Here is a 25,448-nt window from a genome sequence, read left to right as displayed (position 1 = left end):
CAAGTCTTCCAGATAATTTATGGAGCACGAGACTCCTGGCGATAGGACGCTAGTTTGGTGAAAAATGTCTCGAAGAGCGACAAGGACATGGAAGCCGTCCGAAGCAATGATGAGCAATGTCGTGAGCATTGTCTTTGATATCTGCATGCAGATTGCGACGTAGAAAACGTTGAAGACATCGACGGAGAATACCACGATAGGACCGACGTATTCGTGGAGCCCTCCAGCTGCGTTTGCAATGATAACTTTGGTAACTTGCTTGAATATGGGGATCACAATGATAAAGACAGTTTGTTGGGGTCCGGAGAGCTGATAAAAAACTGCAGTGAACACTGGATAAGCCATCGCCACTGCTCCTTGAGCAAAAATGATCGTAGCCTGCGCTTTGATCTGTTGGCAAAGAATTGGGGACTCCGTAAGCCGCTGTCTTCCAACTACGAGCAACGTAAAACTCAAGACTATCAGCAAGTACGGCCCCACCATTAGAATATAGCCAAACGGGATCGGAAATTGCCACAAAACTGCAACAGCCAGCGCCATGGATACATCTACTAGGGAAGTTCCCAACGCAATTATCGCAGCTCCAGTGTTTGAGATGACGCCTGGTAATATCGCTTCTCGGACTTGTAAAGTGACCCCGACAGAGACAGCGACTAAAGCTAAAAACCAACGAAACCAGAAGGCGTAATTTGCATGCCAACCCTCGGATGGGTCTTTTAGAGGCGTACAATCGATCAGGAGAGTCACCGAGATGGCAGGAATTGGGGTCAAGATACAAACAGCCACGACTCGACTGAATGAGGCGCGCTTGTAGTAGTCTCGAAATGCCAGAAGTCGCTCAACGGAGTACTCGCTTCGATGGCCAATTTGGCTGCGGTGCCAATAGTTTAGTAGCCATAGAAAAGCTAATTGGCGTTTACTTGCGATTGTCTCGTGTTCTCCCTCTGGCTGAATCTTCATCGAGTCGAATAGAAGCACGACTATCGCTAGGCGCTAAGTGCATCGCAAAACTATAATTATTGGGGTCACCACTTAAAAAAACTATTTCAGTCATTTTTATAATCCAAATTGTAGCAAGTTGTACTGTGAGGATTAAGAAAAAATGATACTACAGTAGTAACTTGATACCACGCTAAATGAAGGTGTTTCTATTACATGGCGTTAATGATGTAATTCACACTCCTTAGTAGCTGTGGGAGTACCAAGCGAAGTTCGTGCTGGCTACTCGGCAAGTCGGTGTCTTCATTTGGCTCGCTCTCCCCTTTGCTTCTTCCTCTTGTCACTAGTTGGTTATTATCGATGGCTTCCAGAACTTCTTCAATGGTTCGACGTAAACTCATGGCATCAGAAGTGAAGTTGTCGACACTGTCACCGGCCTTGACATCCTGGGAAAGCAGTAGATTGTAGAGCGCTTTACTTGCTATCAGCGTCATGTCCAGGTCATCTACCGCAGCACATTTGACGATTCCTACCAGCAAACTACGGACGTCCACATCTTCATTTTCACCCATGGGGCGAACTGATAGTAAAGATTGGCGCGTCTTCTGATCAAGCGCAGCGTTCATCAAGACGCCACACACAGTGTAAACGACTTCACGGCTGCTGTGATCTAGCAGAACCACTAGACAATCCAGCACTTTGAGCTCACTCATGTACCCCAACACATCTTTAAATCGCGACAAATTTCCAAACGCTCTGGCCGCTTCCACCACCGCTTCTTCGTTCCTGTCCAGCAGAATTCGCGATAGAAGCTGGGTGATGGCAACGCGGTTGCTTTCAATGAAGCAGTAGTCGTCCTTCTGGACTGGTTCTCTCGAGCCACTGACTGATTCTGTGCTGTAATAAGACACATTGGTGATACAGCTTACGGTGTTCAGCATGAGTTCTTCATCCTCCACTCGTTGAGAGACTTCCAGCACCTCCAGTAGAGGTGACAGCGCTTCGTATCCGTTCAGTTGAGCACCCACGTCTGCGTTTATGGCCAGGTTTGCAACCACACGGACGAGTTTGATCAAGACTTCCATCGCCTGTTCTCCTTCTGTAGCGCAGCGACGCTCTTCCTTCTCGTCTGTGCGCTCTGCGTTCCGAGCGTCCGAATATCGAGCAGCATAGAACTGTAGCACTTCCAGCATGATGGAAACCCCGGAGTTTGTCGCAATCAAACGTCGATTCTGGTCGTTGCCGGCACACAAATTGCCAAGTATGAAGAAGACGCGGACGAAGAGCAAGTCTTGGAAGCGCATGTCCGGACGCTGTGGGTCCGTGAGTGAAAGCCACGAGTTCTGGCGATGGTCGATGAGAGCCATGAGGTTCTGTAGGTTGCTCGAGTTCTGGTTGATCTGAGCTCGAGGGAGTTCGTGTAAGGTGAGTTTACTCAAGATGCGAGAGACGTTCACCATCAATTCTTGGTGGTTTAGGAGCGCAGGGATCATTCCGCACAGCCGCAGAGGAATGCGAGCTTCGAGGAACTGTTTGTGGTTGCTCTTGGTGACGGATAAATTGCGTAAAATACCGGTAGTTTGGATCAAGAATTGAGCAATCTCCTTGTTTCGAACGACATCGTCTGAGCGCCACAGTATCGTCTCGCTGAGAATTGCAATCGCTCGGTTGGTAGCCAGCAAGCGAGCCATCTTGTCCTCTGCATTGGAGCAGTTTTTCAGTGTTCCAGCAGCGTAAATTAGCGCCTTCATGGGGATCTTTCGCTGCCCTGAGGGGAGGATGAAAGGGACATCGCTGTCTTCCGAGTGCCTGTCGTCCTCGTGTTCAGAAGACTGGTCGCCAGTGTCGGCAATAGCGTGGAGAACGGCCTCCACGTAGCGAACATTGCAGAAACTCCCATCGTTACCGCTGTCTTTACTCAGGACAAACAGGGCCTTCCCCAGCTTAACGACTTGTGCACTGGTCTCAGCGTTATCATCACTGCAGCTGCAGTACAAAGCCAGAAGCGATGGTGCTAGCTCCAGTACACATTCCGCCTTGGTAGCCCAGTTTTCAAGCAGCACGTCGGAGAGTTTGTGGAAGAGCTGGCCTCGAAGATTCGCAGCTGCTGCATCTTCCGGGTCTCTTACACTTCGGTCTTTGCTGCCAGCTTGGAGAAACAAGCTCAAATCCACAAACGCGTCCACCAATCCACGCAACTGACCAACTTTGGTGAGGAAGGTTGGCGATTCTGCCAGATCAAGTAGATCGTCCATGCAGCGCTCGATGTCATCGTAGGACTGTACCAGCTCGTCCTACAGCAACAGCATTAGAGATGAGATCAAAGTGCATAGCACGGCAGTGAGGCGTCTTACGGTAGAAGGAAGACTGAGAGAGGATTCCGAATCAAACTGCGTCTCCGCCGCCGCTTGGGCGTCTGCACTTGACAATTCATCTTCCGAGTCATCAGACAGAACCGGGGCGTGGACCAACTTGAGGCTGCTGGATGAAGCTGAAATGGTCTTTTCACTGCGCTTGGCGGTTGCTGGAGGTCGGGCCTTGCGTCCACTTAGTCGTGGTGGAAGCTTGGTGGGCATTGGTACCAATGGAGTGCGTTGCTGCTGTGTCTTCTGCTGAGCCATTTCCTCCAGCTCCACTGCTGTGTACGAAGAGCTCGGACGTGACCCTGGACGATAATCATCTCCGTGGAACAATGGACGACTCGAAGACTGCGGCGTGAATGGTCTTGACGGGTGTTTGAGCGAGGCTCGAGCCTGTTGGGGAGCAGAGTCTGGTGAGTGTCAAAGTTTTGCACTTTGAGCTGTGGGGAATCTGTTACCTGGGATAAAACGTGGGAGATTCCTCCTCGAGCGATGCTCGCGTCCATCGTTAGTTCTCGTTGGTGAGTTTTGCTTGCAAGGTGTTTGTAGCCATGTTGGCTCGCGTCGCTTCGTGCGCACAGATTTAACATTTGGGTACTTCTTGATTAACAATTGCACACACATATCGTCAGATGGAATTCGGTATTAATAACGCATAGAATTTCGGAGCTCAGCAACCGGTATCTCAGCCTGATAGTAATTTAGTGTTGCTGAAATGAGCTCATATTCCCTATGTATCAAGCAGCGTTTGTTAAGATGCCAACTTCAAGTCTGCACTTTTATCCACCTTACAAATGCCTAGATTAAACTCCTGTTTTTGTCAAAATGCCTTCCCAATTCTCTAAGCCCTTTTCTAAAAAATCATCATTGATACCCCCACAAGTGTCCACTGAATTCCTCCGTTTCGTGTGCATTACGATCCGTCCGAGCATGACGGAGGCGGGTTCCGAGGCTGCACGGCAGCGGCGGCAGCTGGCGTACGCGCTGCAGGCGCTCAAGCTGTACAACCCGGACTTTGCGCTGACGCCTGAGGTGCTGGAGATCATGCGCGCCTTCTTCGCAGACTTACGGCCGGATGCAAATGGAACAATCACTCGCGGAGCCTTAGCGGACGAGATTGCGCGTTTAGACCCGAGCGTAGACACCGTTCGTCGCCTGAGAAACGACATGGCAAAGAGAGAAGAGCGTCTGGACTTTGCTGCTTTCTGCGATTACGTCATGCGCTGGAAGGCCCAGAGTCCACAGGCTGTGCAGGCCGTGTACACGTCGTGGGCGGCTCAGATTGCAGCCATTGACTTCGACATGAACGACAATTTATTCTTAGACCTCAAGCCGGAGGATGAGCCGCCCAATGAGTCGCTAACACTCGAGATCATTCAGCTACTGCGGCAACGACGAAGGTCGCGTGAAGGTGACGTCAGGGTCAGATATGAGGACTACGAGGCTTCAATTGCCGGATACGGACTCCATCCGGATGACACCTTCAATGTGGACGTAAAGGAGGACAATGCGACGACGATGAAGCTGAACCACGCAGATGCGGCTGATGCAGCGGAGAAGAAAGGGTCCATTATGACAATTTCCAAGTCGTTTCTTGCCGGTGGGATGGCTGGTATTGTGGCCAAGTCCACGTTGGCCCCATTGGACCGCGTGAAAATTCTGTTCCAAGTGAACCACCAGGAGAAATTCAACTTCCGAAATGCCGTCAGAATGGCTAAGAATATATACGTGCAGGACGGGTTTCACGCGCTGTTTCGAGGGAACATGCTCAACATCCTGCGAGTCATCCCCTATGCAGGACTGCAGCATTCAGGCTTCGACTTTTTCAGGCATAAATTTCACGCCTACAATTTTCGGAAAGCGGAGAAAGAGGGGAGTGACGAGATGCCCAAGCTTAGTAATTTGCAGTTGGTTACAGCAGGCTCGTTGGCTGGAGGACTGTCGTTAGTGGTGGCGTATCCGTTGGATATTGTACGGGCCAGATATATGGTGCAGATGGGAAAGCAGCGATACACCAGCATCTACGAAGCTGTGGTTGCCATGTACAAGGTGGACGGGATACGGTCGTTCTCGCGAGGGATGGTGCCGTCGCTCTTGGGCACGTTGCCCTACACGGGTATTGGGTTCTCGCTTAATGAACGCTTCAAGATCTGGGTTTGTAGAACCGCACTTTGGAATATGAGCTATGGCTGTGTGTGACTAACTTACCGGTATTGCATCGGTAGACACTCGAGCTGCAGCGTCGACGGCTGGAGCGGAAATATGGCGCCGACGCCCCGGAGTCGAGTCTCAACCCGTTGACCAAATTTGTGTGCTCGTATTTTGCAGCTTGTATCGCACAAACGAGTATGTGGAACGCTATGTTTTTTTCTTTTTCATTTAAACGGAGCAACTCACAGTTTCTTGTTGCTAGGCACATACCCGATGGATACAATTAGAAGAAGAATCCAGACCGACGGCTACGTGTCGGGATCCCATGTGAAAATGCAGTATACAGGTGTAGTTAGCACTGCACGAATCATTATGGCACGAGAAGGCTGGCGGGGTCTTTTCAAGGGAGTCTCAGTGAACTGGATGCGAGTAAGTACTGTACTATCAACCTTCGTGATCGGGCGTATCCGATCACTAACTTTCGCTGTCCAATGCGTCTTAATACAGAGCCCCGTCTCTACTGGCATCAGCTTAACGGCATACGATGTCTTGAAGGAGATATTAGGCGTCGAGAAGATAGAATAATAAAACAATTGCGTCCTCCGATACTGGCGCGGTCACAGTAGCTACGCCGTTTGTAGCAGTGCGATAAAACTCCATCCGCAGCCAACTTGGAATGCTGGAACCTCCCGTTTACGACCAGTTTCAAAAACTAGCAGCGTCACTTTGATCGCAAAGGCGACGAACCTGTCTAGGCTGACGGTCAGCTATGACAGCATGAACACAGTGGTCAAACGCCAGCAACTCGGGTCGCGGTTTGTCCACCAGTGTCAGTTTGTCGCGTGTCTTCGCCACTCGCAAGGAGAAAAGCCACCGAGTGTTTGTCCACCAGACTCGCCTCAACTCCACAATAAAAATCAAGTCCGAGTCCACGAATTTCCCCCGAGGCGTCGATATTGGCCGATTCCAGGATGCTCGCCACGTCTCGGTAGTCCCGAATCACCGCATAGAGACCCGTCACGAGGTCGATGGTGGGATCATATCGGCAGATTTTGCCCTGCTCGTCGAATTGAAACACTGTAGTCATCGGCAGCCCAAACGTCGGATTTTGCAGCATTTTGTCGCGCAATCGTGTGCTGCTGAGAGTGAGCGGGAAGGCAGTAGCTAAGCTCCGAGTTGTCAGTCGAATGACGAGCAACGCACTCATGTACCCAACAGCAACGTCTTGTTCCAAGAAGCCCACACTGGATTCGCAGTGCTCCAGCAATATGGGCGCCGAGTCACGAAGTAAAAGCGCGAGATTTACCCAATGCTTGAGGATACTATCGCGTCCAACCGACTCGCCGTACCGCACATCAGTACAAGTTGCTGACTCGAGAAATTTGATCTGTTGGTCCCGTGTGCCTAACTCAAATGTCTTCATACACTCGCGCATGCACGTGATAACGCTTGACGCCGTTAGTGTCATCGGTCTAATTGGCATATTAGCGAAGTATTCGTGGATTCTCTGAGCATGGTGACGCGCATGTAGCTGCTGATCCACATCCATCCGAAGACGTTTCACTGTAGTCTCGAGAGAATTGACATACTGTCGCTGCTTCTCCCGGTACCGTTGCTGCCGGTCACGGCGAGCTTTCGTGGCTGCTGCTTGTCGATTTAGCTTGATTGCGTCTTGCTCATCGTCATCTTTGGGGCATGGCTGAAACAAGAAAGGACTCATCGTTAGAACGCCAATCTGACAATGGATCGCTTCGTGTTTCTGCGACTTGTTGGCCGAGCGAGCTCACGGGTCCCACACGCTTGCAGTCGCAAATGACCGTCGGTTTAGTCAGGCAGAACGGCTCCTTCATTACGGTACATGTTCGTGCGGGGCGGAAACAATATCGGGGCGAAGACAAAGATGCAAATGCCTTGAACCTGCGTGAGAACCCTGAGCGCTGGCAACTGGTCTCCCACCGCATTTCCCATCAGTTTTAGTTGCGATCGCACGTCCCAAGTCATCTCCCATCCATGGGAGATTCCAGACTGGTGCCGATGACAAAACAACATCAACAAAACGTTGGTATTTCACGCGCTTCTCAGAGATGTTCTCTCTGTCTGTCACCATCGTCGTCTCCAGGTTACTGACCGACCCCCTTACAGAGAGCGTACGTCAACATGAGCAGAGACAAAGAGGCGAAGCTCGAAGTTCAACTCCTGGGGATCGAAAGTGGATGGAAGTACAATGTACCAACCAGGAGGATACTTTCGCGATGCTTTTGCCAGTACACCACTTGGTGCACCACTCACATACACACCTCTGGATGAAGTGGCGCCTGCAAACGCTTGTTTAGGATTTGTTGAAAGTAGTAAATCTCCTTCCGACGTGCTCTCGAACACTGACACGTTGATAGACGGAGGAGGCATGGACTCTGCTTCGGTGGGAGACTCACCTGGTGCTGCATCTACCTCTGACTCGAGGACTACCAGCCGAGCTAGAATATCGCATTCCTGCGTGACATGTACCAAATACCTGGGATTAAACGTGTAGCAACCGTAATTGGAACAGCCTGCAGCTGAGCCAGTCTGAATCTCCCACTTGCCTCGCAGCCGCGTAAGTTCCATGCCGTGGCCTTCAGCGGGGATCTGGTGATACGCAATACTGGCTCCTGCAGGTGGATCGCTTACAACGCGCAGTGTGAACTTGCCCAGAACGTCTTGCTCAAAGGTGGACGGGATCAGCACAACGTCATGCAGGCCGGATGCCAGAGTAGCTGCGTCTACCTCAATGAAGCAAAATCCTGGTCGGTACTCACCGGAACTGAGTACCTTAAGCGGTTCATCGACCACCGAGTCATCATCACCTGCAGCATGCAACCCACAAACCCGCTCGCGCGTGTGCAAAGCAGCACGAAGATTGATCGGGAAACTAGCGGTTGTCGTGTCCTTGGAGGAAAACACTTCCGTCTCGAGAAACAGGAAGAGCGAGCGGCATGGCTTCTGGAGCTGCAAATGAAACTGCGGGTTGTTCATGAAAGTCGAGTAAAACGGGCGTCCACCGGCACAAGCAGAGTCCCAAGCACCCGGAATTACTACAGAAGTCGGTGAAGTGGTCGGAAACTGCGGAATGGACATACAAGTAAACGGGCGGGTCGAAAATATTGACAGCGTGTAGTCGAGAGCCGCAAACTTCTCGTACTGTGACGCCACAAGCGTAAAACATGGCTGCTCCGAGTCGTTAGTTAAATCCAAATCTAGACTCACGAGCGTGTGTGGGTTGTTGCTGTACGTTCCTCGTGACACAGCGCAATGGTTGTAGAACACGCGCTTTCCAGGGGTTCCGCGATAAACATGCAGCGTCAGGAACTGCTGGTTCGAGTAGTCAGTGTCGCGTTCGATGGTGCTCACATGCCTCGAAAGCAGAAACCACACGGTGCAGGTACCAGCGGCGGCGGTGGCTCCGTCGTGGGATGGTGCAGTCTTACCGAATGTGAGGGAATACTGCGGGTTGAACCCAAGAGTAAGGGAATCGTTCACGGGTCCTAGCTCAACAGGCCAGTGCTCATGGCAAACTCCCTTGTAAGGGAAGAGTTCAGGATTCCAGTTCATATACAAACTCTCAAAGTATTGCTTTACCGACTCAAAGTCGATCCAGAACAAGCCGTCATCCTGCTGTCCACCTGCTTCATTGGCTTCGCTCTCCCCAGGTGCGTAGAACTGGCGCTGATACGCACGCAGCTCGTCACCAATAGCGCTGTCCCATCGGGTCTTGTCGTGGCGAGAGTATGGTCCCTTCCAGCTCATCTTCCGCCATGGATTCTTCACCTGTAGTAGCCGTATCTTCTTGCCTTCTTTGGACGCAACTGAATTGTTGGCAAGCTCGTACACGTTCAGCACAGCGTAGACGTGCATGGGGACGAGGCCAATCGCTTTCGCTTCCTGCTTCGTGATGTCTCCAGTGGACATTGTAATGATGCAATCTCCATAGTGAAACGCACTCTTGAGCTGCTCCCACAGGCGTTCTTCCTTGCTTGGTGCGTCGATAAGCTCGGAAACAGGAACACGCTCTGGAACCCACCCCGTCAAAGCAAATAGGTCAATGCCTGAGTTCCCTCCAGGAAAGTCGTAGCCTCCATTCAGCTTCAAATAGGCCTTCTCAATTAGACTCACCCACAGTTCGTTCTTACGCGTAGTACAGCTTGACAGAAGCTGTCCGGACGTCGCACTTACCGGCAACAAGTCGTCAATAACGACTTTACGAGGCACACCGTTAGCCCACAGCTTCACCACGTACTTGCCGAACGGGTTATACACCGGCTGCTTCGTCCTTGGATCGGCCGGGAAAATAATGTTCGTGATCAGATGTTTCTGAAATCTCTGCTCGTAGGCCGCCGCGATACACAGCGACGCGACAAACGAACAGTCCGTCACGATATCCTGCTTCACCACCAATGGGTTCACTCCCCCATCTGCAATCATCACGGGCGCCTCATACCCGCACTTTGCCGCACAGTCGCTCGGTCTCATCCACGTCGCCTCCTTCTTCTTCTGCTTGGCCGACAACGGCACGTGTCCGTCAGGATCAGCGAACGGCTCAGGTAAACTAAACTTCTCCTGGGCATCCAGATCATCCAGCCACGGCACGAACAGGTGGCCGTTGATCTGCGACGACCTGCGCAGTACGTCCAGCTCCTGTGGCGTATACGCTGCCCCCGACTTCTCCTCTTGCTTCTGTTTCTTCCCCACATCTGTCACTGGTCTGACTGCAGGCATCGCAGCAGACGCATACGCCGGTGTGACGAGCGCTGTCTTATCCTGTAGTGTCGGCGGCTCTGGCCACTGGAGCGCAGCGACGTCCACGTCGTCGCTGCTGTTGTTTACCTGTTGCTGGATCTGATTCTGTGTCGTCTGAGCGCCAGCTTTGAGCTGCGATACATAGTCGATAACGTATTCAAGTTGCTCCTTGAGTGCCGCCCTGGCCGTCGCCTCGCTCGTCGGTAGCGCGTTCAGTGCCTGCATGTAGGTCTCCGCAGCGGCGATGTACCTGTGTATGATGATATCAGTCTTGGTAGAGTCGGATTCCTCGGCCTCTCTGGCCGATGCGTGCTGCTCCATAGCGCGGGCCAGCAGAAACTCACTTGAGTGCTGCAGTTCCGCTACTCTCGTCGTCAGCTCTTCGATCGTGGGCTGCAGTCGCGCCCGCTGCGCTGCAGATTCGATCACTGCGAGGCGCTTGAGGATTCGAAGTGCCTGTTGGAACAGCGGAACAGCCTGCGCAGCATGGCCCGCTCGCTCGAAGCTCTGTGCTTTCTCAGTCGCCGCCAGTGCCTCGGCGTACTGCCGCTCCGCCATGCTCAGCACTGATCCTCTGCGGACTCTGAATCGAATTGATTGTGGCGAGACGGTGTGGCGTACGTACGTTGATTGGATTGGATGAAATAAAACTTGAGCTTTCTGGATTGGTGGAAAATCATCGTGCGGTCACAGGAGCATTTCCGAGGGTGCAGACAGCAGGACACTAAGCAGCAACCATGAGCGGCAAGGAAGCGTGGAAGCCCTTCGTCAAGTTCGAGTACCAGAACCTGCTGCCGGCGGAGCTTCGTAACAAGGTCCGTCTTCGTTTTTTGTTGTTGTTGGTATGAAGCTTCCCTCCTCTTACGCTAACGTTGTGGGTGCAGCTCCGCAAGATGCTCGTCTTCACGGAGGCTACGGGCACTAAGCAGGTGCACCAATCTCCGGCTGTTTCTCAAGGCTACCGCTACCCGTCGCCAGACAAGCAGGCTGAGGGCGTGTCTGTGCCGTCCAGTGATTCTAAGGACAGCATTTACAATATCCAGTACTACACGCGTGACATCCGTCGCTTTCCGTTCCCTACCGAAGTGGGCATGCACCCGTCCATCCCCATGGAGAAGCGTGCCGAGATCCCGGCGGACGCCAAGCGCGGATCTCCCGGTAACAAGAACCCGGCCGTGTTGCGCTACGACCCTACCGGTACCCGCTCGGCCATGAGCACGACCCATGAGGCGCGTGACAAGCTCATTCTGCAGCACGCCTCCACGCACAATGTGCGTTTTGAGTGGGAGGGGGATGCTGAGAAGGAAATTCTCGAGGACCTTGAAGCCAAGAACCTGCCGCCCACGCCCGGCCGCCCCTTCGTCTGGGACTTCCCCGCTCAGAGCCGTGTCATGCGCTGGTAAATTAGGTCTTATGGCATGAAGCAAGCGTGGGTAAACTAGTGTGCTGTCTTTCACGGAGAAGGAAAAATTGCATTCCAGGCAAACCTACATGTTGGCGACGATGATGAAAAGATTTCCATTTATCGAGAATTTGAGCACCTTTGCTTTGAAAACCACAACTACGTAGTATAAAGGAAGAGTTTTAAAATTCGAAATGTCTTAAAGCAAATACTGGTATACCGATGGTTAGAAACTTCTTCAGTAATTACGGGCTTACCGATGGGCAGTATTTTAGATTTTCTTTAGTTGAAAAGAAAATTAAAATACTTTTTAATCAATGAAATGGAAAGAAATATCCAAGGCAGCTCAGTTTAAAAAACGGGTTGATCACCGGTATCCTGAGGCTAAAAACGTTTAAAAAAGAAATTAGAGTCGCAAAACAAAAGCAAAAATAGAAGTTGTATTGTTTCCAAAATGCCAATTTGTTTTCTGAGTATTCACAAAAAGGAGCAATTGTAATTCTCCCATTTAAAAATGGGTAAAATGCGATGATCATCTCGTTTTGCATCAGTCTGGGACAGTGAAGAAGGATAACTGGCATTACCTGAAGAAGCTTGAAGCCACCATGCAATTCACCGTGATGCCGGAGCTACCAACTCTTCCTGCGCCCGAGGTCGTGGCCAAGACAGACCAGTCCATCACGCTGCGTGTGCAGTTGCCGCCACAGGACGGAGACGCGCAGTACAAGCTTCAAGCGGTCGGTTACTCTTAATTAGCCTCTCCATTCTATTTCTTCTCTAACGTTTGTCTTTCCTCATTATCTGCAGAGCCACAGTGAACATGGCTACGTCTATTACTCCTGGAACGAATCGGTGCTCTTCACGGGCCAAATGTTCCCGGTCAAGGGGCTCACACCCAACACGGTTCGGCTTCAGTATTTATTTTATTATGATAGTTTATTATTATTATCTTGCTATTAACTTCGCATCGCTTTACAGACGTACGTGTTCCGGGTGCGTGTAGTGCACGACGCCAAGCGCCAGTGTGGCGAATGGTCGGGGCTCACGGCCTACACGCGCACGTTCACGGAGGAGGAAGATGCCAAGCGCTCGGGCACCGTCTTCGAACACGCGCTCAAGCTGGAGCGCGAGCAGAAGAGCATTTTGCAGGGCCAGATCTCCAAGCTCACTGGAATGCTAGATGAGCGCAAGACGGCGCGTGAGAACGACAACAAGGTGCAGCAGCACGAGGACATGCTGGCCAGTCGCCGCATCATCGACACGAGGCTCATAAAGCTGCAGCAAGAGCTCAGCTCGCAGACGACAGCGCTGCAGACGATCAAGACCCAACGAGCTGCAGACGAGCAGATGATCACAGAGTTGTTGAACGAGCAGGAGAAGCTGCGAGTCACACATAGCGAGCAGCAGGGTCAAGCCCAGTACGAGATCGAGATGCAGACACTGCGTGCGCAGTTGGAGAAGAACGAGGAGGCACTACGCAAGCACCAGGAACAGGTGAATGCCAGTCACGAGCATATATCGAGCTACGAGGCGTCGTTGGAGGCCAAGAAGCAAGAGATCGCTCAGAAAGAGGACGAGGTCGAGAGGATCATGGCCGACTGCAACCGCATGGTGCAGGAGCAAGCTGATCTGGCTCACGTCAAACAATTGGAAGTGGAAGACGCTCTGCTGGAGGCCAAGACGTCGCTGGAGCAACAGCTGGACATCAATACGTACTTGCGCGAAGAGGTTTCTCGTCTTCGGGAGGAGAATCACCACTTGAAGAACCAGATAGAGGAAGTGGACTCAGAGGTGGTGCCCAAGCTGGTGCGTCTAGAAGACGAGAACGAGCAGCTACGCGCACAACTTAACCGACGGTAGACAGCTGCAAACTCAAGTGGCACACTGCGCAGTGTGACTTGTATCCTTGTGCTTCTCTCTGCTAAGACCTGTGTGGGTCTGCTGCCCCTTGTGTATACTTAAGTACTCCCGCCCCCGTGTGGCTATATAGCTATTTGCAATACACTTTTCCTTCACTCTGAAGTCGGTTTATTTCTCCCTAGAATCCCTCGTCTTCATCCTCATCATCAAAGCCCCCGAGTGTGAATGCATCAGCGGCACCAAGTGGGGGAAGTCTCGACGGAGGGGAACTAGCAGATAGAGCTGGAGACGGATCAAACATGGACCGAGAAGGCAACGGACGTCTTACTGGAGTGCGGTCTTCATCGACAAAGCCTTCCCCGTCGTAGGATGAACTTACCGACATATTGCAGGACCGACTGAGACTTCCCATGTAGCTATCAGCACGATACGAAGCACTCGACGGGTTGGGTACACTTCCAGCCATGCTCACGTCTTCATCGATCAGATCTTCTTCTTCTTCGCTGTCATCTTCACCTTCTTCTGCCTTCTCCTGCATCTGACGGATTGATGTCTTGACGGATTCCAGCAGTTCACAGTTTTCGCTTGACGTCGGATCGGCGTGTTTCCAGTACAAATACAACGGACCGATATACCGGAACGAACGACGCAAGAGATAAGGATCGAAAGGGAAGAACGTCTCGAGAGGTTGACGCTGACCGAGCAGTGTGGAAGCAGACGCTGATCCTGCCGTGGGTTTCTTGGAGCGCTCCATTGACTTGGCAGATTTGCTCGTAGACGACGAGACGGTGCCAATAGCTTGATCCACACGTTCGAGACACTCCTCTGAGACCAAATCGAACGCCTCCACCAGGTTCAAGAACTCAGTAGCTACCGTTTGTTGGCAATACGCCAATGGACAGTAGCCCCCGCTTGTGACTAGCAGCCGCTCCCAGCCAAGACTGCGCAGGAAGTCGTAGCCAGCGCCATCGTCACTGGTAGCAATCTCCAGTCCGCGGAAACAAACCATGTAGCACACCGTCTGCAGTGAGGAAATAAAAATACTCTCTTGAAAGCCGCGATCGCCTGTGATCCCCATGTTCTCCGACTCCTCCAGTAATCGTTCGTCTCTTTCAGCTGCAGTCTCGCCGTCTCGCTCTTGTTGCTCTTGGTGTGCTGCATCGTAGACGTCCATTTGGTCATGCAGCCACTTCAGCAGATGATACAGAGCCTTCTGTAGATAAGCCACGGAAATGTACTTGGCGCGAGCAAGGAAGCTGGCCAGATAAGCACCACAGCTTTGACGTGTGGTGGGAGGCGTCTGAGGGTCCAGCGACGTGGCAAGCAGCTGCGAGATGAACACGTCTTGAAACTGCGGGTCCATCCGACACACATAGAACAGCAAGAACTGAGGATACTTGGATCGATGAGTGTTGAGAATCGAGTGCTCGAACACCTTGAGTAGGTACTTGAAAATCAGAGCTGCTTGGCGCACGTCCAAATTTTTATCTCCTGTAGAAGAAGCCACCGAGTCGGAGGACGCTGACGTAGGCGACGAGGATACAGCGCTCTGCTCGATGTGCTCAAACATGACGAGCATCATTTGGTCCAGTTTATCGGCCATCTCGTCCACCTGTCGCGAGGCGTCATCAGGCGGCAACATGTCGTCGTCCAGGAAATCGTCCATCGTGAACATATCCTCCTCGCTCTCGTCTAGTTTGATCTCCACATCAATCGCCACCAGCTGGTCTAGCACCAGTCCCAGCACACGTTCACGCAGTCCACTTACGTACCCTGTCACACGCAGTACATTGCGCAGATACGCCACCTGAGTCGACGCATCCATTCGCTTGTGCGGGAAATGCTCACATAGAATTGGGAACAATACATTGGCTGCAGTTGGCACCAACGTTAGTACACGCTCCAGAGTCTCATGGGCGGCTTCGAATCGGCTCTGGATACGCTCGTCTAGACTCGGCCCCTTGGCTTCGTGCACGACCTTCGCAACGGGCGTCGGGGTCGCTACTGTATCGGCTCCAAATGATCCTCCAATGGAGATTCCACCGGCTTTTGTGGATTTCTTGGTTGTCTCCTCCTCGTTCTTTTGCTCTGTCTGAGCGAGTACTCGGAGGTCCGGCGGTAGCTCCTTCTCCTGGGGACGGCGCATGTTGCGCACAAGCATGTGAAGTGTGGGCACCACGTAGACGGTATTGGAAGATACCAGGTGCACGATGAAGCTCGTGTAGTCCTCCACCTCGAGCGGGTCACCACTTGCCAACAAGTCAAATTTGAACAGCACGTCCAGCAGCGCGCGGTAGGCTTTAGGCTCGCGTGCCATCGTGGAGATACAGCGCGGTAGGGCGCGAAAGATCTTGCGACGAGTGGCGACGGGCGGCGGTACGAGCGTCAACTGCTGGATGAGGTATTGGTAGCTCTTGGCATTACCCTGGGAAAAACATGGTTAGACTGAGGCTTAGAATGTGGAAGAAAAAGAGATAGTACCTTGATGAGCAGGTCCAGCGCATTCTCGATGAAGTGGTGCATGCTGGCAACCTCCTCCTCGGTCGGAGAGACCGCCACGGGCTGCGCACAGCGCAGTGTTGTCGCACTTCCTGCCATCGGAGCTATAATATTTGGACAAGTGCGGCAGGTTGAGTCATTGGTAGCAGCTACGCGATTGGCGAAAACTCGTTTAACATGATACGATTGGATAAAATTGCTAATTGGTGTGTCTAGTATATGATCATTTACGGTATGACGCCTACGGGTGCTCCTTGCTTTGCGCTAGTAGTTCCCCGGGAGCGTTGAACCACACGCCAAGCGGGTGTTCGGATGTGCCTCGTGGAGGCAGGACGTTTGGCGGACCCACGCTGCTGAGGATGCTGCGCATGGTGTCGATATCGAGTCCATACTTGTCTGCGAGCACCTCGTGTGTCCAGCTCATGGGCTTCTCGTAGTGAAGACGCAATAAAGTACGCAGATCTCTCGAGGTTAAACGGCCTCGAATTTCTTCCTCGTCGATGCCTCCAATGCCTGATGAAGACGCAGCGCTGGTCTTATCGGTTGGGAGTCGTACAGGCTGCGATGATCGCGGGCGGTGGCTACTGGCAGTGGCTTCGAAGGCGCGTGTGCTCTCCTCGAGAAACTTAACGCGGTCGAAATCCTCGATCTTCTGAACGTCGTCCAGCAGTTGCGTCTGCATCTCCATCAGCTCCACGTGGGAACCATGTGAATCGATGGGCGTCGCCGACATCTCGACGGCTTCCACTTGAGTCTGCGCCGGTAGCTCCGTGACAGCACCACGAGACAGAGCAATCAGCTGCTCCAGCGACACGTTAGTGCGGATCACGCGGCTGCGCGAAGACGACGCCACAGCGGACGAGGTCTTGCTGGCAGCGGCTCCCATGTGCTTTTGTGCTAAACGAGCGGTGGAAAAACTCGTACTTAAACGGAATTCCGGTGGTGTTACCGCGCCTCGAATGTTTTTTTTCTGTTATGTTTTTTTCGGTTCCTTAGCTACTGTCTGCTCCCAATCGAGCAGTTCGTACGGGGTTGGTCCCCATGCTGAATGTCGAAGAGCTGCAAGCGTCTGCCAGTGAAAAGTTTGTTCACAGCAGCCCTCTACTTCTTCTTGGTCGCGTCGTCTTTCGTCTTTAGATGTCAGTTTGATAATGGGAGAGGCAGGCAGTCTCTTGTGCTGGTGTTTCGGTTGGAAAACGGGGTCGCTGACCTCCACGTTGTAACCTTGGTCGTTGAAAGAATTCGCTCTCACAGCTTCTTCGTCTGCCTCACTTCTGCCACCTTCGCTGTTAATGCCCAGAAACGGTCAAGCCACTTCGTCTCCCCTTCTGCGTTCGTTCGATACACGAGATCAGAGTTGCAGCCGAAAGGTGGCGAGTTCTACGGGTTGGGAAACGAGTTCGGCATTTGTTGCTGACGTTGCTGGGCGCTCGTTGGGGCAGCTGCAAACCCTGGGGGTGGACGCGTGGGCATCCGTGGAGGCGACGGGTCCTGCGTCTCAGTCTGGGTCGACGGCGTCGACGAGCCCAAAAACGCGCTCAAGCTCGAAGATCTCTGCTGGTACAGAGCTGACTCGCGCTCTATCGCTGCCAGGTCTGCCATTGGGGCGAAGGCTCGGCTTTCGCCACCCAATCCAAGACCATTTAAGCCTCCAGGGGTTGCAGTAGGCGCCATAAAGTCCGTAGTCTGTCCACTGCTGCTGTTAAATGCCATGCCCAGACCTAGGCCCAGGTTGGATCCCAACATGCCGCCGGTGTTATTGCTGCTGCTGTTTCCCCATCCTGACAGCAGAGATTGGCTGGACAAGCTGCCGACATCGTTAAACGTGTTGAAGCTAGGATAACCCAGCGACGCACCAAACGAGCCGTTGCCAGCCCCAAACGCACCACTTTGGCTGTTGATACTGGCTCGTCCGTGTTCCTCAGCAGGTGAGATTGGACTCGGAGCGCGAAGGCTGAATGCGCCTCCACCAGATAGCGATTCCAAAGGAGAAGGAGCGTACCCTCCGTACTGCTTGGTAGACTGGCTCTCTGACATGCCTCTTAGCGCTGGCGACGGCTGGAACACGATCACTTCGTCGTCAAAGTCGTCGTCCTCATCCACACCAGTTCCAGCACTGTAGCCATTGCCGAAAGCGCCTTGTGCCTGCGTATGCTGCTGTTGTTTGCTGCTCTCGGGTGATAGGAACCCGAGATTCAGAGAAGCAAACGCGCCTGGCGTGCCGTTATCCTGCTGCGTGTTTTCTTTGCCGACGACAGGCGAAGTCGTGAACTGCCCCGACGCTCCACAGAAGAGAAGCGGGTTTCCTTCGTAGCCATCGCACAAATAGCGAGCGAAATGATACAGCTTCCAAGCACGAACTTTTGCGGCTTCAGCGTCCGCCAAAGACGTCACTTGCGACGCACTATTCGCTCCTGTAGCTGTGGTCTGGAGCGTCCATTCGTCCTGCCTCGTAGACTTGACTCCGTCCTGCTCCAGCGGTGCAAAACCGCGGAGTTCGAGACTTTCTTTCAGCAAATGCTGCTGCTCACTGACACTTGCAGGTATCTCGTCGGTATTCTGTCCGGCGCCCACTACCAACGGGGCATAAAGCTCCCGAATACGAGCGTGGTTGGCAAGTTTAGCCAGCGTCTCAAGAAACACTGAAGCGAACTGGTCCGCTCCGGTTCCCTGGCCACTCGTTGCCACGTCACTGTAGAGTTTCTTTTGGCGATGCACCAAAAACTCTTCCAGCTGCTCCAACATCTCCGGATGCAGCTCCAAATAGTCACAAAAGACGGTCACAGGGCCTGCAAGTCGAAACGTCGAGGGTGCGGAGTCCTTCGGCGCTTTACCGTTCACATTCGCCGCCGGTTTGGTGTCCAAAGTGTCCAAAAGAAACTCCATGACGCTAGTAAGCGTTCGAATCGACAGACGAAGCGCATCTTCAAGCGGGGCGCTTGGCGAGCGCGAGTCCGAGGCTCGACTGATGCAGAAGATGTTTATCACCATGATCTTCAGTAGCAACGCGTCGCCCACTACACCTGCCTGCAGCAGCGTCCTCATGTCCTTAAACAAAACCGCTTCCATGTCTCGTGGGTACACTGGCGTGGCTGTCTCGCTGTTGCTGCGAGTACCGGACGAGGCTGTCGGTGATCCACGCGGCGACGAGAGCGCAAACAAGATGCCATGCATACGCGTGAGACGGTGCAAGTAGCTCTTCAAGAACGCCGACTTCTCCTTGGACGACGGCGACGACGACACGGTAAACGTGATCGGCGCAGCCAATGGACGTTGACGGCTACGTTCAAATAGCAGAGCAAGGTTCTCCTCCGCCGTGGTGAACGGCTGGGAGGTCAGTAAACTGCGGCAGTACCGGTACACCGCCACGGTCTCCGCCTCCACGTACGTGGCCAATACGGCCAATTGGTTGTGCGGATTGCCATTCTCCGGCAGCACAGCCAACGCGCGATGGTACAACGCTTCGGCTGCTGCAAAGTTCTTCTTGGCTTTCTGACTGTGCAACTCTCGGTAACGCGCCAAGTCTCCTAGAAACACATAGCAGCGATGCAAGCTCTGGCGACCACGCGCGATGGCGTCAAAGTCTTCCTTGGACGCAGTCTGCAGCCACGAGGCGAACACGTCTCTCAAGTGCGCGTAGAAGACTGCAGAATCGGTCAGGAATTGCTGAAACTCGCTCGACACGCGCGCAAAGTGTTCGCGAACGTTGCGGTCCCCCTGCGCCGCCGCCGCGTACTTACGGATGCGCCGACGGAAGTCCTCGATGCGGCGATAGAAGCAGGGTTTCCACAACGCCTGCTCCACCTCCTTTTTAGCTGCAAAAGCCGGGTGTGCGTTCGCCAGCCGCGTGGCGACGTCCATGAGCCGGCGTCGCAGCGCGTTGGCGTCCTGGGCGTTGAGTGGGTTAGCACGCAGAAGATCCCGAAGCTGCTTGTCCAGCGCCACCAGCTCCCTATAGGCATATAACGTGGGTTAGAGTGGGCATACAGAGAGGATGGAGGCGCGAGCGTACATGTAGGCGCGGCGCGGGTCCATGGCGGCTTGGTGGCCAAGGACAGTGCGCAGCTTTTGAGGGCGTTAACAAATGTCGGTTACGTTTTACAAGCAAGACTACCAGGGGCTAATGGTAACCAAATATCATTTGATATTTTTGATAGTAGTAGTAATATTTTCGATATCAAATATTAATAGTAACTCATTTTTGCAAAAGCTAACATAGTATTTTTATATTAGCTCGAAAAATAATATTAGATACTACATGATATTTTATGATATTTCCTCACTTAAGTACGTTTATTGCCAGCTTACCTCTGTGAACCGAGCGGAGCCAAATAACTTTTTCGATCAGGTTCTAGAAAAGCAGTAGGCTTTAAGACTGACGAGTATTTGCTCTAGTATTTCACTGTGACACAGACAAAGGCGATCGAGATGGAAAACTGCAAACGCTTGCAGCTGTTTAACGTTGATAGAGCGAAATCCAGACATTTGTTCTTGTTCTCTACCGATCTCCTCGTCGACATCGTGCGTCTAATAAACCTGCTGCCTGTGGCGCTAGATTAATGCGCTCAGCAGTGCCAACACACAACGCCAACCTTGCCGTCACTCACAATTGTCCCGGTACTCACGGTTGATTAGTAATACTTCAGCTAGTCGAGCGTTAACGACACCTGATTGGTTAATGTAGCCCGATTACGCAATCATTGAAAAATATAATATCGTATTAACTAAAATTGAGTTGATATTTAATAATATCATATTGTCTCAGAAGAAAATATTAGGTGATATTTTTTATATTAGCTGGTCTACAGGTGATATTTTCACAATATTAACTTCACCGATTTTGGAGTTACCATTAACTCCTGAAGACTACTGCAAAATGTTTTGTGATCACTAAAACACGGGCACACTTTTTTATTTTGGCCAATGAAGAGGTGCTCTTTTCGTCAAAAGCGTTGTTTACTAATCTGTCATTCCGTTATCGTAAGAGCTTCACCTAAACACCCATCTCCAAGCCGACAAAGGCGTCTGATGGGTCAAAAAATGATTTTTGCTCATAGTGAAGATCATACAAGTTGAAGTCAACCATGGCAGCATGCGCACCAAAACATGGTATATCACTGTGTATTCGCGTGCTACAAGCTAGGATACTCGAAGCAACAGCTAGCGCACATTTCAACAAGTCTGAACGCAAGATCTATGAGCAGAATGGGGAATTTCAGCGCGCCAAGGCTACTTCTGAAAAAGTTTTTTTAGCTGAACATCGCACGTGGCTGCTGAACTACTACCAAAACCGTCCGCTTTCTTACCTGGACGAGGCCCAAAAAGCCTTCACGTGTTTCTATCAGATTGCGATATCGTCCGTTTGGCGTATCATACACGAAGAAGGACTTACCTGGAAGGTTCTGGAGCGTCGCGCCATGCATATAAAGGAGAGAGACGTCTTCCGCTTCGTTGGGGAAGAAAGTTCGAGGGGACTTCGAGTGGAAGCTCTGTATTTCAGTCCTGGCTGTCACCGACGTCGACGGAATACTCGACTACTTCAATACTGATGGTACCTTCGACCGTGAGGAACTCACGAAGTGTTGCCAAGACTTTGTGCAGTCGCCAAAAAGAGTTGTCTGTCAATACCCTGGTCGTAACTCGGTCTGGGTATTAGATGGTGCTGCCTTCCATAGAGATCCCGAGATCATTCATTGCGTTGACGTGGTTCCCATCTTCCTTCCAGTAATTTGTCCCCTTTTTCAATCCAATATAGCTCCGTTTTGGATTCGTGAAGCGGTCATTTCAGCGTCTATCGCTGAAACCAGCAAGCGAGACTTGCTGTCATTCGTCGTTCAGACCTTTTGTCGTTTTAAAGGATTTGACATTGGAAAAACGTTTGACCACTGTGGTTGGAAGCGCCAAGGAAACTTTGACCCCACTGGACAGCTTTCCACAGAGACTCGAGCAGGACCAGAAACCAACACCGACAAGCGCAATCTAGACAGCTTGGGGGTTACCGAGTTGGAATGAATTATAGTGAGTAGACTAAAAACTTATAGCAACTTTCATCTCAATCGCATAAACTGTGACGTAAACTTGAAACGTGCCAATCCAGACGAAAGCGCATAATTCTCTGCTTGATCAATGTCCTCAGTGTTCAGGAGCCGATCCATTGAATCCTAAACAGAACTGGGGGAAGGGGGAGTAATATCCTCTTGAATCGCTTGAAGTATGCCTTCACGTGTCACCATGTTTCGCTCCAGCTCTTCAAGACGTCTTGTAACGGCTTCATTATAACGACGAATCTGTCGGACATCGTCTAACGCTGCTCGCACACAGTCCAAAATTACCTTTGTCGAAACATGCCAATCGATTTTCGACATTTTTTTCGCCAGCAACGTGCTAGTGGATTCCTGACTTGGCCAAACCCAAAAAGCACTATACCGAGTATTACGAGCTACCCCAACGCGCGACCCATCCACGAAACACACTTAATTACAGAACGTGTCATGCAATGTGTGACCCGCCAAGACGTTTGTCAAGTAGCAGGCAAAGAGTCATCTGAACGCAGGAGAGATATCGACAAGTGGATTAACTTTGCTGTTGGAAGTGCTAAATGTGTCCGGTGCTGATACATTTGGAGATATCGGGTGTGGAATCGGTAATGTGTTAGTGCATGTGGCTATCGAGTCTCGTGCAAAGGCTTGTGTTGGAATTGACATCCGTCCAGAACTTGTCATTGCAGCTCAAAAGGTGATTTATACACTGTTCACGCTAATTAGTCGTGGTTCGAATATAGTAGTACTTTGTACTTATAAAGGACAAGCCCGTACTATTACACTTTTAGTCGTGCACCACATTTAGTCATACACCAGATTTAGTCGTTCAGTTGTTCACAGCCACTCAGTCGCTGTCAAAATCCTGTGCAGTTATTCTAGCATTGCCCATGAGCTCCGACGGAATGCGTTCTCTGCAGCATGCCGTCGCTGTCAGTGACAGAGTCAAGTGTGTGGAGTGGATGGCTGTGACAGCAGCATTGCACGGAGAGAAGGGCTTCCCTGCCAAAGCCATCGAAGCCTTTCCAGCCTACTTCCGCTCTGATGTCCGCCGCGTCAACCCAAACAAGGCCCGGGACTGGTGGAGCAAGCGTCATGCTCTTGTGCAACCTGAGGGAGAGCGCCAGCGAAAGTTCGCGCGCAGTGGATCTGGTAGCCGTCACCAATTTGTCATAAAGACAGCTGCGAGGAGAGGTCCTAAACTGGGTGATCATTGGGCCTGGTTGTATCCCGTCCTATTGTCTGAGTTTGATCGCTTACGCAAAGCGGGGGTGAAAATGTTATCACAATTGCTATTAGACATTGCGGTGACTTTGGTTGAGGACAGTGTTTACCCAGTGTACAACAAAGCGTTCCAATTTAGCGTTAAAACCTTTACTAATCTAGTTACACCTCGTCAAATCCACGATTTCGCAGACCGACACGACATTGTTTACCGCCGCCTCAAGGGCAAAAAGCAAGTTAGCAGCGAAAAGCAGCGCGTCATCCACGCGTCTGTTGCGGAGTATCTAGGGCGTCTAAAGCATCAATTCGACGACGGTCTCATTGACTCCACAACATGGATGAAAGTCATTTCGTTATTGACTTAGATGATGGCAAGAATTTATTTCCGTGGTGCCTCCCACGTCAAGTACCGTGCGTGGTTTCTGGTAAGTTCAAAATCACTTTTTTAAATTCACTTTTTAACAAATTTCTGTGTTTTTTAGGACGCGAAGGGATTACAATGTGTGTGCTTCTTCGTGGCGGAACCAACGCACAAATAGAGTGCCCAATGCTCATCTTCAGAATGAGAATGCAAATTATCGAGCGAGATAAGAATGGTCTCAACTGGGCTAAGAACTCCATGATTTTGTGTGGACTAGATGTTGGCTCTTGTGGCTACTGGAAAGTCGTTCAGCTTGACCGAGACCTACAGGACATCGTACGCTGAATTTCAAGATGAGTTCAAGAAGGGCTACGCGGAAGCTAAGTAGTCGGCTTAGCTTTAGCCTTCTAGGATTCTACCCTAAATAGTCATACACCCTAATTAGTAGTTTACCTCGATTTGTCGTACATTGTTTTGGGACTTTTAAATCGTACACCACTATTAGTCAGAGGCTGACTAATTAGCGTGAACGGTGTACTCATTCAGCGGATTATCCGGAATTACAAAAGGTGGCTGTGTTTGTAGCCGATATCACTTCCATCAATGCGGGGCCTAATTGCACGCTGGATGTATGCACAGTGATACTGGAAAACAATGTCCTATTCGAAGACTCGACTAACTACGCAATTGAACGGTTCCTCTGTATCTCCCCAGCCGTCAATCGAGTTATTTTTGCGCGCAAGGTATGTTCAATGCATCGATGTTCCTGCCAACGTGTTTTCTGCATTTTGTGCAATTTCAAACGCCCGCTAGCAGTGCCGGTCAAATGGAAACAAGTACCGCAGGCGATGTATCTATAGGAAAGAGCCGTGTTGCCTTCGCGCATAAATATTAATCCATGATATTGCTATTATCCGTATCCACTGTTATCACTCACTTGGAATTCTTTCATGTTGATATTTGCACTACATGACATAATGCTGTGAGAATGCAGTACATGTTTCTATTACGAGATAGTTGAAAACCTATGTGTACGGTAGAGGTTCAGACGGTGCAAAAGGGGAGTTCGCAGCATAAAGCTCGGTTGCCTTCTTTTCCGTGTACAGCCTCGACGTTCTCCGAATCCTCCCGCCTGCGTTGAACAACCCCTCTGAAAAAAAGACGTGAAACTTCTCCAATCTTCTCCCTCACACACAAAATATTTAGCGGTTGGGCTGGGAACTTCATGCTGCATAAGTGAGTGGAGCACCAATTCGTCACCTCAGTTGTATGTCGTCCTTCAAAGCGGTATATTAAACACACCCGTTTTGCTCAAGACGTCGGAAATTAAACTTTAGAGTGTGTCGGAACACAACGAGTCTCGAATACATATCGGTTATTTGCCATACTAACGTTCGACACTTTGGATGGTGTCTTCAGCACGTCAAGATCCGACTCAATAGGATTCATTTGCAAACCACCTGTCGGAAATAGTATTTTTTCACGCTACGGACAGCAACTCCCCAATCAGTTTCACCATAAACTGTCTATAAGGATCTCGCTTGCTTGTACAACCTCCTGTCAGTTCCGAGTGATGAAGGCATTGCAGCGAGCCAGGTCAATATACGCTAACGCCATCGTTTTATGCCATTTTCGAAAAGAATGGTCATCGGCAATTGAAAATCGAGCCCGAAGTTGGTCGATTCTGTCAACGCCTTGCATGGCCTGGTTGTACTCGATGACACAACTTGGCGCTGCAAATGGTCGTTTATCTCTTCCCACTAATCGTTCAACCTTAGTATTCGACGATGCATCCACGTTTGATACTATATTGACGACAGATCCATCCACCCATGACGCAG

The 25,448-nt window shown here is 51.2% G+C and overlaps 9 protein-coding genes across 9 annotated transcripts; 3 read left to right on the top strand and 6 right to left on the bottom strand.

The window, feature by feature from the left end:
- Positions 1-1,151: 1,151 nt before the first annotated feature.
- Positions 1,152-3,841, bottom strand: PITG_15572 (uncharacterized protein; the record flags this gene model as incomplete). The annotated part of the gene is made up of 4 exons (XM_002897674.1): positions 1,152-1,217; positions 1,284-3,233; positions 3,294-3,692; positions 3,758-3,841. The coding sequence occupies 4 exons, from the start codon at positions 3,803-3,805 to the stop codon at positions 1,152-1,154; spliced, it is 2,463 nt and encodes an 820-aa protein (XP_002897720.1).
- A 388-nt stretch (positions 3,842-4,229) lies between these two features.
- PITG_15571 (Mitochondrial Carrier (MC) Family) lies at positions 4,230-6,035 on the top strand (the record flags this gene model as incomplete). The annotated part of the gene is made up of 4 exons (XM_002897673.1): positions 4,230-5,453; positions 5,525-5,645; positions 5,713-5,879; positions 5,958-6,035. The coding sequence occupies 4 exons, from the start codon at positions 4,230-4,232 to the stop codon at positions 6,033-6,035; spliced, it is 1,590 nt and encodes a 529-aa protein (XP_002897719.1).
- A 205-nt stretch (positions 6,036-6,240) lies between these two features.
- PITG_15570 (uncharacterized protein) lies at positions 6,241-7,300 on the bottom strand (the record flags this gene model as incomplete). Its single annotated transcript, XM_002897672.1, has 2 exons — positions 6,241-7,149; positions 7,238-7,300. The coding sequence occupies 2 exons, from the start codon at positions 7,298-7,300 to the stop codon at positions 6,241-6,243; spliced, it is 972 nt and encodes a 323-aa protein (XP_002897718.1).
- A 286-nt stretch (positions 7,301-7,586) lies between these two features.
- On the bottom strand, positions 7,587-10,544 carry PITG_15569 (calpain-like protease; the record flags this gene model as incomplete). Its single annotated transcript, XM_002897671.1, has 1 exon — positions 7,587-10,544. One exon carries the CDS (start codon positions 10,542-10,544, stop codon positions 7,587-7,589), a length of 2,958 nt encoding a protein of 985 aa, XP_002897717.1.
- A 387-nt stretch (positions 10,545-10,931) lies between these two features.
- Positions 10,932-11,755, top strand: PITG_15568 (uncharacterized protein; the record flags this gene model as incomplete). Its single annotated transcript, XM_002897670.1, has 2 exons — positions 10,932-11,038; positions 11,108-11,755. 2 exons carry the CDS (start codon positions 10,961-10,963, stop codon positions 11,624-11,626), a joined length of 597 nt encoding a protein of 198 aa, XP_002897716.1.
- A 431-nt stretch (positions 11,756-12,186) lies between these two features.
- PITG_15567 (uncharacterized protein) lies at positions 12,187-13,647 on the top strand (the record flags this gene model as incomplete). The annotated part of the gene is made up of 3 exons (XM_002897669.1): positions 12,187-12,362; positions 12,433-12,528; positions 12,604-13,647. 3 exons carry the CDS (start codon positions 12,231-12,233, stop codon positions 13,483-13,485), a joined length of 1,110 nt encoding a protein of 369 aa, XP_002897715.1.
- Positions 13,648-13,663: 16 nt separating this feature from the next.
- Positions 13,664-16,083, bottom strand: PITG_15566 (RNA polymerase I-specific transcription initiation factor rrn3, putative; the record flags this gene model as incomplete). Its single annotated transcript, XM_002897668.1, has 2 exons — positions 13,664-15,910; positions 15,967-16,083. The coding sequence occupies 2 exons, from the start codon at positions 16,081-16,083 to the stop codon at positions 13,664-13,666; spliced, it is 2,364 nt and encodes a 787-aa protein (XP_002897714.1).
- A 142-nt stretch (positions 16,084-16,225) lies between these two features.
- On the bottom strand, positions 16,226-16,870 carry PITG_15565 (uncharacterized protein; the record flags this gene model as incomplete). The annotated part of the gene is made up of 1 exon (XM_002897667.1): positions 16,226-16,870. The coding sequence occupies one exon, from the start codon at positions 16,868-16,870 to the stop codon at positions 16,226-16,228; it is 645 nt and encodes a 214-aa protein (XP_002897713.1).
- Positions 16,871-17,364: 494 nt separating this feature from the next.
- PITG_15564 (uncharacterized protein) lies at positions 17,365-20,019 on the bottom strand (the record flags this gene model as incomplete). The annotated part of the gene is made up of 4 exons (XM_002897666.1): positions 17,365-18,510; positions 18,562-19,537; positions 19,595-19,936; positions 19,997-20,019. The coding sequence occupies 4 exons, from the start codon at positions 20,017-20,019 to the stop codon at positions 17,365-17,367; spliced, it is 2,487 nt and encodes an 828-aa protein (XP_002897712.1).
- Positions 20,020-25,448: the final 5,429 nt, after the last annotated feature.

Source organism: Phytophthora infestans, genomic scaffold (genome assembly GCF_000142945.1).
Source record: "Phytophthora infestans T30-4 supercont1.42 genomic scaffold, whole genome shotgun sequence".
In the NCBI taxonomy this organism is placed as follows: domain Eukaryota; phylum Oomycota; class Peronosporomycetes; order Peronosporales; family Peronosporaceae; genus Phytophthora; species Phytophthora infestans.
The sequence above is the reverse complement of the archived record's forward strand: the minus strand, read 5'-3'. Positions and strand labels throughout refer to the sequence as shown.